This window comes from Balaenoptera musculus, chromosome 4, assembly GCF_009873245.2.
Source record: "Balaenoptera musculus isolate JJ_BM4_2016_0621 chromosome 4, mBalMus1.pri.v3, whole genome shotgun sequence".
Taxonomy (NCBI): Eukaryota; Metazoa; Chordata; class Mammalia; order Artiodactyla; family Balaenopteridae; genus Balaenoptera; species Balaenoptera musculus.
The window spans coordinates 56,761,400-56,775,158 of NC_045788.1; the positions used below are offsets into that span (position 1 = coordinate 56,761,400).

Sequence of the window (13,759 nt, forward strand, 5' to 3'; positions counted from 1 at the left end):
ATTTTAAATCCTATAACTTCAGTGAGTCCCTTTTATAAATTTGAAGAAAATATTTTCAAGTATTAAAAAATAATTTTTTATTCCTTATTGTTTTTCAATTGATTTCTGTATTTCCAGAGGTAGGGAGAGGGCTTGAAATTTCTCCTATTTCTACTCCTCACCTCCTTCATATGTTATAACTCTGAAGCATACCATAAACACTTGTTTGCAACTGAGGATGGGTACAGCAGAAATGTGTGATCAAAATAGGTCCTATTGTTCTCTCTAGGTTGCACTGGCTGTGAGGAGAAAGATGGATTGTAGGGGGCAAATGTAGATGTAGTAAGACCATTTAGGCCTTTGCAGTGGTCCAGACAAGAAATAGTAGTGGCCTGACCCAAGGTACTAAGAGATTCAGGATATGGAATTAACGGAATTTGTTGATGGATTAGATGTTGGCAAGTATGACATAAAGGAATCAGAGATAGGTTTCTGGATTAGATATATCATGCTCCTCACCTCTTTCTCACTGTGTTTGTTCAACTTCTGCTTATCTCTAAAGAATTTAGTTTATATGTTACCTCCTATGGAAAACTTTCCCACTCCAACTTCCATTAAGTTAGGTGACCACTCTATGTGCTTTTATAGCACCTGGCACTTCACGAGAACATTTTTTTTCTGTTTTGTACCTGTGAATTTATTACCCAACACCCATATACACATAACCTTCACACTCTTGACTTTGTCTTGTGAGGGCAAGGGCCATGCCTGTCTTACTTATCATCATATTCCCAGCACCTAACATGGTCCTGGGGACAACACCAATACATTTTTGGTGAATAAACGAAGTGTTATTTATAGCTATTGTCTACAGTGCCTGATAGAGTAATTGAATACGTAAGTTATCTGGGCTCTTTTTTGATTCATTCCTCTTGCTTAACTTTTATTTCTTTTTTATTTTCTTAATATCTCAGACCTTATTTTTTCTTATATCTTTACAGTTTAGCTTACTGAATAAAAGAAAATATAAACAGCAAGAAATAAAATTTTGCTTTGTGGGTTTTGACAGTATCTTCCAAAGGAACCCCTAAGGTTGTTGACATCTAAAATAAGTGAGGGCTTCAGATTGTAATAATACTTAATATTTTTCAAAATATTATAAGTGCTTAACACAGTTTGTTGGAACATTATACTGACAAAAAGAGTAATTGGATGTGTAGATCAGTTCATTTCAATCAGAAGTATTAGCACTGGGTTATTTGATAAAAGGGATGGATCATTGCAAATTCATCATATCTCAAGGAAAATGCATTGATGACACTAAATTATACTTAAAAGCTTATTATACTTAAGCTTTATACTTAAGTAAATTTAATTATACTTAAAATACTTAGATATGGTCTAAGATATCACTTAGACAATAATCAATACAAAAAAGGAAATTACAACGATTTTTCTTTCTTTTCTTAAGAAAGAAAAAAGACTAAGCTATGTAAATTCTAGTTACCACAGGGGTGGAGGTTAGGGGTGTAAAAAGGAAAAGGATTTGACTTCTCTAGCCTTTACTTTACTCATCTTTAAAATAAAACAATGGACCATGATCTAAAAGAGCCTTTCCAGCCCAAATTCTGTTGCTCCATAAAATAGAAAAGAATGATATATTATGGGAATTTTGGTTTCAGTTGCAACTTACTATTTATTCTCTCCATAGCCCCAGCTCTGTCTTGATAAGAACTGACTTTAAAAATCCATTCAAATAAAACTTTTTTTATTGAATGAATTTATTAAATACAAGTGATTTTTTTTCTAATTTCTGCTTTGGAACCAATTCTTTTAGCCTAATTAGGAGCAACAATCTAAGATGAATTGTAATTACTTACCCTACCATTCAAAACTACAGAAAATGAATTTTTGCATTTAGTAATGCCATAAATGTATTCTTCGATGGTTGTTTCTCTTTTAACATATGTTTTTCTTTCTTTGGTTTAGATTTCTGCTTTGGGACAGCCACGCATCTAATCCTTAAAGTACTTTTATATGTAAAAACTTGTAAAGGATAAGAACAATGCCTCCAAGACCATCATCAGGTGAACTGTGGGGCATCCACTTGATGCCCCCAAGAATCCTAGTAGAATGTTTACTACCAAATGGGATGATAGTGACTTTAGAATGCCTCCGTGAGGCTACATTAATAACTATAAAGCATGAACTATTTAAAGAAGCGAGAAAATACCCTCTCCATCAACTTCTTCAAGATGAATCTTCTTACATTTTCGTAAGTGTTACCCAAGAAGCAGAAAGGGAAGAATTTTTTGATGAAACAAGACGACTTTGTGACCTTCGGCTTTTTCAACCCTTTTTAAAAGTAATTGAACCAGTAGGCAACCGTGAAGAAAAGATCCTCAATCGAGAAATTGGTATGATAAAATTTTGAAATGGCCTTGTCATCCCATTCTAAATGCAAATAACTTTGAAGCTTAACTATTTTCTCATTAGTAAAATATTTTGTCTGAACTGGTTAATTACCTTTGTAATCTTAAATAATAGATTTCAAAATAAAATCATTACAAATCTAAAGTTTTTTTGACTGTTAGGCTGAAGAACTATTTTTAACACCTTGGTATTATTCTGTAAAGTTTTCTTTAAGAAGTATCATTTGTAGGGATGATTTATATTTGTGATATCCCAGTTTTGTTTTGTCTTTTAAAAAATAATTGATATGAATAATGTTTGCTACCTTTGCTCCAAATTGCCGAACAGATCATATTTTATATATTAAAAATATTTGAGATCTTGTCAATTCTTACTATATGTATTCATCAAAAATTTTATTAACAAAGAGAAACTTCTTTATTGTGATCTTCCATATCTACCAAGTTCCCTATTTACAATAAACATGGTCTTACTGTGTGTTTAACAGAATGTTATATTCTCTATATAATTTTTTTAAGGTTTTGCTATCGGCATGCCAGTGTGTGAATTCGATATGGTTAAAGATCCAGAAGTACAGGACTTCCGAAGAAATATTCTCAATGTTTGTAAAGAAGCTGTGGATCTTAGGGATCTCAATTCACCGCATAGTAGAGCAATGTATGTCTATCCTCCAAATGTAGAATCTTCACCAGAACTGCCAAAGCACATATATAATAAATTGGATAAAGGTAAGAAAATTGTAAATCTACCATAATTGGTCGCTGTAGTGAAAACTTCTATCTGTGCGTATATCTTTGTACAGTCTTTTTATCCTAGCTAGATGATAAGCTTCTTGAAGGCAGGGAATGCTTTACTGACAAGATATAGTTGAGTGCCAAGTACACAACTTTTTTTTTTTAAATCTTGAATTATTTTATTTGTGTGTCAAGTCCTCATGAAATGTGTAATACTTTGTGTGCTGTATTTTCTTTATAATTGAATTTATTTACTTATTTATTTTTTATTGGGGTATAGTTGTTTTACAATGTTGTGTTAGTTTCTGCTGTACAGCAAAGTGAAGTAGAGTTTCCTGTGCTATACAGCAAGTTCTTATTAGTTATCTATTTTATACATATTAGTGTATATATGTCAATCATAATCTCCCAGTTCATCCCACCCTCATCCCCCACTTTCCCCCCTTGGCATCCATACATTTGTTCTCTACATCTGTGTCTCTATTTCTGCCTTGCAAACTGGTTCTTCGGTACCATTTTTCTAGAGTCTGCATATATGCGTTAACATACAATATTTGTTTTTCTCTTTCTGACTTACTTCACCCTGTATGACAGTCTCTAGGTCCATCCAGGTCTCTACAAATGACCCAATTTCATTCCTTTTTATGGCTGAGTAATAGTCCATTGTATATATATACCACATCTTCTTTATCCATTCGTCTGTCGATGGACATTTAGGTTGCTTCCATGACCTGGCTATTGTAAATAGTGCTGCTATGAACACTGGGGCACGTGTGTCTTTTTGAATTATGGTTTTCTCTGGGTATATGCCCAGTAGTGGGATTGCTGGGTCATATGGTAATTCTTTCTTTAGTTTTTTAAGGAACCTCCATACTGTTCTCCATAGTGGCTGTATCAATTTACATTCCTACCAACAGTGCAAGAGGATTCCCTTTTCTCTGCACCCTCTCCAGCATTTATTGTTTGTTGATTTTCTGATGATGCCCATTCTAACCAGTGTGAGGTGATACCTCATTGTAGTTTTGATTTGCATTTCTCTAATAATTAGTGATGTTGAGCATCTTTTCATGTGCCTCTTGGCCACCTGTATGTCTTCTTTGGTGAAATGTCTATTTAGGTCTTCTGCCCATTTTTGGATTGGGTTGTTTGCTTTTTTGATATTGAGCTGCATGAGCTGTTTGTATATTTTGGAGATTAATCCTTTGTCCATTGATTTGTTTGCAAGTATTTTCTCCCATTCTGAGGGTTGTCTTTTTTTCCAGGTATACAACTTGTGTGCAGTAAGTAGTGATTGATTGAATGAATGTGTGCATATGGTGCTGATCCCTTGGTGAATTGTTTATCTCAGAATAAAACTGAAAAAAAAAAAAAAACATGGAGTTTGAAATTCACTGTTACAGAATTATAGCTGATTATCTTTTTACAAATAAAAATAAATAGAAATAGAAATATTTTATGAAATTTTGGGGAAGCGTCACACATTCTTACTATATACAACGAAAAAGTAAATTTCCTAATCTTAATGTTAGATGCAGTATTTAACTCTGATCATGACTTTTGATAATATATCAATTTCTAGAATTAAGTGTACATGAGAATATATAAACTAATTGTTTTAGAAATGAAAATATCATTGTGTCAGATAAATGTTTATATTTTTCAGGATAACAAAGTGAAGTTTTTAATTGAAAGTTATAGAATAAGTTAACTTAATACACTATTAAATATAATATTCACTCAGTAGAATAAATTAAGACATCTTATTACTATTTTAGCCATATTTTTCAAAGTAGTTTAATGCTTATATAACATAAGGTCTTCATTAAAAGTTCATTTCTGGGCTTCCCTGGTGGTGCAGTGGTTGAGAATCCGCCTGCCAATGCAGGGGACATGGGTTCAAGCCCTGGTCCGGGAAGATCCCACATGCTGTGGAGCGGCTGGGCCCGTGTGCCACAACTGCTGAGCCTGCGCTCTGGAGCCCGCAGGCCACAACTGCTGAGCCCCACGTGCTGCAAGTGCTGAAGGCTGTGTGCCTGGAGCCTGTGCTCCACGAGAGGGGCCACTGCAGTGAGAGGCCTGCGCACCACAACGAAGAGTGGTCCCCGCTCGCTGCAACTAGAGAAAGCCCGCGCACAGAGCAAAGACCCAACGCAGTCAAAAATAAATAAATAAAATAAATAAATTTAAAAAAATTCATTTCTACTTTAGCATACTTTTTAAAATGGAATGCTCTTTTTATTTTTCCCCACTACTCTTTATGAACTATTTCCAACATATAGAAAATTTGAAAGAATTTTACTATGGATACCTACACCACTCTAACATAGTTTTAATCTTTTCATTTTCATTATTTTTTTTTTTTGGTCCCCCAGCTTATAGCTTAATTATTCTTCTTAAAAGGAAAAAAAATAGAAAATTTATTTTTTTCCCCTTCCTCCCCCATCTTTTCTCTCATTCTGATTCAGCATCTTTCTTTAAGTCTCCATGATTCTTTCCCACAGTTCCCAGAAACTCTTCTACTTAGGGTACTATTGAATATTGAACCTTTGATGCCATCATGAGTCATTCTTCACAGGGGTTGTATCTATGAAGTATGTCATGTAGTTTAGAATGGAAGTTAGCTTGCTCTCAGGTAATTGAGACACACAGTAGTCACAGTTTTGTGTGCTTGCCTTAAAACATGAGATTTGGGCATGGTTTGGCAGCCCTATCAGATTTGAAGATTTGGTCGTTCTACCTGATATTTACCTGTATTTAATTAAGGTTGATTATAAGTCATTATGGTTAGTGCATACTTTTTGAAATTTGTCTCTTGAAGAATGAAATATATGTGGTGACTGCATCTAATATTATTTTCCTATTATAGGGCAAATAATAGTGGTGATTTGGGTAATAGTTTCTCCAAATAATGACAAGCAGAAGTATACTCTGAAAATCAACCATGACTGTGTGCCAGAACAAGTAATTGCTGAAGCAATCAGGAAAAAAACTCGAAGTATGTTGCTATCATCTGAACAACTAAAACTCTGTGTTTTAGAATATCAGGGCAAGTATATTTTAAAAGTGTGTGGATGTGACGAATACTTCCTAGAAAAATATCCTCTGAGTCAGTATAAGGTGAGTAACAAACTTCAAAGATCTTAATTTTAAATTTAAAAGGTAAATCACATTGGGAACTGGTATCTGTATTTAGGACATAGTTTTTGAAAATCAAAAAAATTTTTTTTTGGCCATGCTGCACAGCTTACGGGATCTTAGTTCCCCCATCAGGGATTGAACCCGTGCTCCAGCAGTGAAAGCGCCAAGTCCTAACCGCTGGACTGCCAGGGAATTCCCAAAATTAAATAATTAATATTAGTAAATAGCATTAATAAGTTTATTTTTTACACTATATTTAATTTGAGAGACTGATGAATTTGAGACAACTGATGCTATTCTTTTAGATTTTATATAATTAATATTTGGGGACCTGACTACATATATGGGTAAGCTGATTAATGTTTTACAGTTGTAACAATAGTTATATCATTATTCAGATACAAACATTTGATTTGGTGACTGTTTAATTGTGCCATGAGGTAAGATATAATAATGTTTCAGGTATTCTACATGCAAAAAATGCATCGTGTGCTTTTCTGGATAGGTCCAGTTCTATAGTGGGAATAATTTTATAGCCAATAGGAATTTTAAATAACATGGAATTTGCCCAAAAGGCTTTTCATGTGCCTTACTTTTTTAAAAAAGTGTTTGTTGTATTCATTTGAATAGGCAGTGTAAGCAATAAGGTAAATGTGTTCTTTGTCAAAAAAAAAAAAAAGTTCGCAGTTATACTAATCCCCAAATATGGGGTATTTAATGATTTTTATCCCCTCCCAAGCAGTGGCACTAGAAGGAATTAAAATAAACATTTCAAAAAATCCATGATCTATAGTTAATTAAGGTATACTATAAATACTTCCCTACTCTCTATTTCTATTCATTAAATAAATACCTATAAGAAGCAAGCGTATTTGTACCAAGCATATGTCAAGTACTGATTTACAATACCAAGCAAGACATGGTTCTGGCTTTTAGGTTGCTTACAGTATAGTAGGGCTTATGGGTAAGAAAATAGGTTTTTGTAATATGTGTACAGTTGCTTAAAAATCTCTATCCTAACTACCATTTCAGAGTTCAAACCAATGCATTTTAATATTTTTTAAAACATATTCCATAATTTTATTAGTCTCCTCTCTTTGTGGTTTTTGGGTGTTTTTGTTCTGTTTTTTTTTTTAACAAAACAAATATTTCTCAAGAAATGTTGGGACAGAAGAACAAGTGGGCAGCAACTGTTGGATTTGACATCAGTATGACTTAATAGATTGAATGGCAGAGGCTTTCTAAATGATGTTGCTTTTCCTTTAACAAGCACCTGCGTTACGTTTTCAGTTGGCTAGAAAACATCTACCTCAGCTTATAGTCCTTTTCTGTAATTCTAATATCTAGTGTTTTCATAATGAGTATCTTCTTATCCTTATTTTTAATTCCATTTTTCTTTTCTTTCTTTTTCCTTCCAGTTAAAGGTAGAGCTACAGTCTAAAAAGCTGACCTTTGTTTTTCTTTTCTTTTATACAATTTATATTTCAAGATGTGTTTGGTTTATCTGTGCTATAGCCTAACTCCCAAATGTTAGTTTTTTAAATGTTATAAATATAGCAGCTGCTAAGAAATGTGTCTATAATGTTTGATTTTTTAATTACTTTTGCAGATTAGTATGTAAATTCTCATAGTACTCTTATATGTTGCCTTTAAAATGAAAAACCTTACAAGAAATGGCTTCTCTCCTCCCACCTTAATCTCTTACAGTATATAAGAAGCTGTATAATGCTTGGGAGGATGCCCAATTTGATGCTAATGGCTAAAGAAAGCCTCTACTCTCAACTGCCAATGGACTGTTTTACAATGCCATCTTATTCCAGACGCATCTCCACAGCTACACCATATATGAATGGAGAAACATCTACAAAATCCCTTTGGGTTATAAATAGTGCACTTAGAATAAAAATTCTTTGTGCAACCTATGTAAATGTAAATATTCGAGACATTGACAAGGTAAGGTCAAGTGTTGATGTTTATTATTGTATATAAATTATTTTATATAAATCTTTTTTATTGAAGTGTATAATGATCTATTGGCCTGCAGTATGTTTTCAGTTGGCTAGAAAACATCTACCTCAGCTTACAGTCATTTTCTGTAATTCTAATATCCCTAATTCTAATAATTCTAATACCCATAATTCCAAGCTCTTAAAACCAAACTTTTACAGAATTCATTTGGCAGGAAAACCTGACCTAACCTGAAGCGAGGTTTTTTACAGTCTTTATTTATCCCACTTAGTGTAAATATCCATATGTTTTGTTGCAGAAATATTAATTTCTTTATGGAGTGCTGCTTTAACTGCTAAGAGTACTAAGTAATATTTAGTATATGTACCAATTTATCTTTCTAAAATATGAAAAACTCTGAATTACATACCTGGCCTAAAGGGATTGTGGGCCTATCTTGATTTTTAATAGTGTAATGTCCACCTGAAGGCAGCAGTACATTTTGGTGAAGAATCTGCATCAATATTAATTTACTACACATGTGAAGAAAAAGAGACCAGAAAAGCTACATCTGAACAGAAACTTTAATTGATTCTCTCATTCATATCAGTTACATTGTTTTGATAATGTTTAATATTGGTCTGGTCTAGTATGTATGTGTGCATGTGTGTGTATATATATATATATATATATATATATATATGTATGTGTATACACATAACTTTTTATTTTCCTTAGATCTATGTTCGAACAGGTATCTACCATGGAGGAGAACCCTTATGTGATAATGTGAACACTCAAAGAGTACCTTGTTCCAATCCCAGGTAAGGAAGTATATATGAGTTTATATTTCCAAAAGTCATATTAATGTTTAGCAGTATAATAAATAAAAGTAGTGTAGTTTACATCATTAGTTTGATACAAGTCATATATAATTACCAGACATTTACATATAGAACATGAGGACATTCCGTCTAATGAGTATCAGTCACAGGATCACTTTATTGATTCTCCCTAAAATGTTATCGGAAGGGTTTTTCTGATCCTCTCTTCTCATTGTGTCAAGGAGAGAACAGAATGTGGTTATAATTTTGTGCTGATGATTCCTTACATTAGATCCATAAACCTAGCATTTTATTCCTTTTTTATCTCCATTTGCATTTCCATTAATAAGTGAGAGTTGGCAAACAACTTTAGAGCTGGACTACTCTGAGTCAGTTTCCTTTACAGTACTCCCAAGAATACATATTTATGACATTCAAATAAAGAATCTTGGGGAACAAACCGGTTTCTTAGTGGGAGGGGGTGTTATTGGGAACATTTTTAAATGATTACTGCCTAGATAAAATGAAAAAATAAAAGGTAGTGTAATTCAACAGCTTGACATCCTGCCATTTCTTTGCTTCTCTGTATAGAATCATTTGGGGATAAGAGTTTATTCTTGAAATTAATAGTAATATTTTAAGAGAACTCAAATTGGAATTAAATGTTAAAGATGGACTTTTTAGACTAGCAATAGAGCTAACTAGTGGATCTTCCAGAAGTAAATTTCATAATCAATTCAGACTGAGTTCTAGGAGAGTCAAGAAAAAGTTCTGGTGTTGTAATTAAATTGATAGAGGTGAGAGAGCCTATGTAAAGTTCAAAGAGATGGTAGCCTTCTCTACCAGGAGGAAGGGAAATAGTTCCCCACCCTGTCTGAACCATCATAGGTCAGAAAGTATCAATACATCGTTCTGGTTAGAAGTTATGCTGTGGCAACAGACCACACCAGAATCTTCTAAATTTTTTGTTAGAACAACAAATGTTTATTTCCCACTCACACAGCATATCTGTCACAGGTTAGGTGGGTGGTTGTGCAAGGAGCAGAAAAACAATATTTGAGGAAATAATAGCCAGAATTTTCCAAATTTGGTGAAAACTATAAAACCAACAATCTAAGGAGTTCAACAATCCCCAAGCAAAGACCCCAAAATAATGTTGGATAGATTTATCCTAGTTCTTTCAAGTACCAAGAATAAACAGGCTTTGGAAAAGTAAAAGGTAAATTTATTTAATAATATAAGATTAAAATGTCAAAATTTTAATATCTTGAAGTAGCTATTCATAAAGGACTTATATTTTATTGTCTTTCCTTTAAGAATATCTGTAAGGTAAAATCCCTGTGGTAGTAGTATAAAGATTTAAGTAAATTTTAAAACTTTTCTGCATTTACAAAAAAGATCAGAGGTAAAAGTATATGAAGTTATTAGAAAGATAGAATCTTAAAAATTCTTACTGAGATTAAGTGATTGTTCTAAATCTGTTCTTTCTATATGCTAAATAAATTAGATACTTTATGATTTCCTTATAAATGTTACCAGTTATTTTCCAATGTCAAAATCAATTTGGAATATATATATAAAACCATTGCCAAAGTAAAGAACTTAATTGGGTATGGGTGGGTGTGTGTGTGAAAGGAACATGCTTTATTCGGTTAGCATAATACTGAACTACATTAATAAGACACAGTCCTCTTAGAAAGTGTGTAGAAATTTTCTCACTAATTATGAGCACTTCTAAAAATTTCAGAGTAGTAAAAAGTACTAGGTACATTTGAGATACAGCTTCTAATATTTCTTGAATTACTGTGGACTTATCAAATCTCACAGTATTTCTTTTCCCTGCATTTGTTGTCTCCTTTCCCTTTCGATTTCCTTCTAGCTAAGTTCCCCCATTTTAAATGTAAGTCTTCTCTGTATAAAAGGACAATATATTTCTTTTTATCTTTGCCCACACTCAAGCAAAGATACTAGAATAAATAGAACTTATTTTACTGATGGTTTTATACCTTAGTCTGACTAATTAAAAGTAGAATTCTTATACTGTTTTGTTAATTAAGTCTTGTTTTATTTATAATCAGAAAACAGAACAGAATTATAAAGAAGCCATTTGAAAAGTTTTCAAAGTTAATAGCTAGCACTTGAGCTTTTAACATGGATCAGTTACTGTTCTAAGTGCTTTACTTATGTTATCTCATTTAATCTTCAAAACAACTTTCTGAGAGTAGGTACTATTATTAGTCCCATTTCACAGATGAAAAAACAGACAAAGCGAGGGTTACACATATAGTAAAATAGTAGAAACAAGATTTTACTCCAGGTAGTCTGACTTCTGAGTCCAAACTTTTAGCCATTACTATAATGTTTTTTAATTAAAAAAAAAAAACTACTACTTATTATACTTGGCTCTTTACAAGTATGTTTACCAAATATAGACATAATTTCGCATGTAACATCCAATAAATTGAAGGGAATTTATCATAAAAATTTGAATAATTTTTATCATCACTTGTTGTAGTAGCTTCTTATGCTTTCCTTATTATGAATGTCAAGTTTTATTACCTCTTGTGAAGTAGTTAGTTACTCTAAAATTTACGTACTTTCTCCTTACATATCCTTTATTTTATTTACATACTGACTTATTTAAATTAATAGGCCCTTCTGAATGAAACTACATCATATATAAAAGTAATTAAATATAATTTTAATCATAATAGGAAATCTAATTTTATCTTGTTTAGTTTCCCTTTTCTCTTTGCCTCTTCTGTAAGCTAATTTGTTTTTTATTTTTACTGAAATATAGCACAAATGCATGAATTATAATTGCACAGTTCAGTGAATTATCACAAGGTGAATACCTGTATAGCCACTGTGCTGGTCAAGAATTAGAACATTTACCAGCATTCCAAAAACCCCTCCTCACACTCCTTCCCAATCCATTAATCTTCTCTCCTCCCCAAAGATAACTACTGTCTTGATTTCTAACACTATTGGTTAGTTTTGGTTGTTCCTGAATTTTATATAAATGGACTGAAGGAGTAGATATTCTTTTGTGTCTAGCTTCTTACACTCAATATTATGTTTGTAAGATTTCATCCATATTGTAAATAACTGGTGTTCATTTCTGTTGATATATAGTACGCCATTATATGACTATACTACCATTTATTCTACTGTTGGTCATTTGAATTTTTTGAAGTTTGGGGATACTGTAAATAATTCTATTAACATTCTGTGCAAAAATGCATACATTTCTGTGGTTTTATACCTAGAGGTGGAGCTGAGTCATGGTTCAGTTTTAATAGATTATGCTTTCCAAATTCGTTGTACAAACTACACCTCCCCTAGCATGTATGAGATTTCCTGTTACTGTACCTCCTTACCACCCCTTAGTATCATCAGTCTTTATAGTTTTAGCCATTCTCTTTTATAGTGATATCTTTTATTTTGCATTTTTTGAATGACATGATATTGACTACTTTCTTTTTTTTAAGATTTATTTATTTATTTTTGGCTGCGTCAGGTCTTAGTTGTAGCGCGCAGGCTTCTCTCTAGTTGTGTCGTGAGGGTTTTCTCTTCTCTACTTGTGGCGCGCAGGCTCCAGGGCACGCAAGCTCAGTAGTTGTGGCGGGCGGGCTTAGTTGCCCTGCGGCATGTGGGATCTTAGTTCCCTGACCAGGTTCGGACCCACGTCCCCTGCATTGTAAGGCAGATTCTTTACCACTGGACTACCAGGGAGGTCCTGATACTGGCTACTTTTTCATGTGTATTAGCCATTTAAATATGACCTTGTGAACTCTTTGTTCCAGTCAGTCTCTGGCTTGGTTTTCATCTGATTTATCTTTTTCTTGATGATTTATGGGAGTCATTTATATACTCTAGACAAAGTCTTTTTTGGTAAATTATTTTTTTCTTAACTTTTCATAGGTGGAATGAATGGCTGAATTACGATATATACATTCCTGATCTTCCTCGTGCTGCTCGACTTTGCCTTTCTATTTGTTCTGTTAAAGGCCGAAAGGGTGCTAAAGAGGTAAAGTATTTCAAAAGGAACAATCATTCACCTCTAAAAACTCCTAATTATACTGCTGATTGAATTTTTTCAAGAAATGGATATTATTTTTTCTTTGTTTAATAACTTAATAAACATTTTTAAATAATATATTTATTTAGAGAAGAATAGCTTGGTAGAGCTTCCAGAATTTATTTTATGATGAATATGTCCTGAGTTCATACTGATAAAATTTTTAAACTTGCAGAGTGACTACATACAAATGTCTGTCTTGCTTGCTTTGGTTCATATTTCCTATTTATAATTTAAAAATACATGTAATTTCAAATGGGAAAAAGGAAAGAAACTATTTATACTTTGAAAAAATTAATGTGACTTGTTATAGATACCATGAAAAAGACAGTTGTTGATTTCTCCTTTCTGGGAAAGAAAAGTATCAATATTTTGAAATGCGTTTTATAATTTAATCTACAGAGTAGTGAACATTTTTCTGTTTTTTAAGGAACACTGTCCATTGGCCTGGGGAAATATAAACTTGTTTGATTACACAGATACTCTAGTATCTGGAAAAATGGCTTTGAATCTTTGGCCAGTACCTCATGGACTAGAAGATTTGCTGAACCCTATTGGTGTTACTGGATCAAATCCAAATAAAGTAAGCTTTTTATTATCATAAATTAGATTTTTTTTCTTTT

The 13,759-nt window shown here is 32.8% G+C and overlaps 1 protein-coding gene across 1 annotated transcript in view; it reads left to right on the top strand.

Moving 5' to 3' along the window:
* The window catches only part of PIK3CA (phosphatidylinositol-4,5-bisphosphate 3-kinase catalytic subunit alpha), a 106,846-nt gene that overhangs the window by 70,832 nt on the left and 22,255 nt on the right, over nt 1–13,759 (top strand). The window contains 7 exon segments of the mRNA XM_036850934.1: nt 1,969–2,396; nt 2,931–3,140; nt 6,013–6,263; nt 7,992–8,237; nt 8,970–9,055; nt 12,980–13,085; nt 13,567–13,719. Of these exon segments, the coding sequence (XP_036706829.1) occupies nt 2,045–2,396; nt 2,931–3,140; nt 6,013–6,263; nt 7,992–8,237; nt 8,970–9,055; nt 12,980–13,085; nt 13,567–13,719 (1,404 nt within the window). The 5' untranslated portion in view covers nt 1,969–2,044.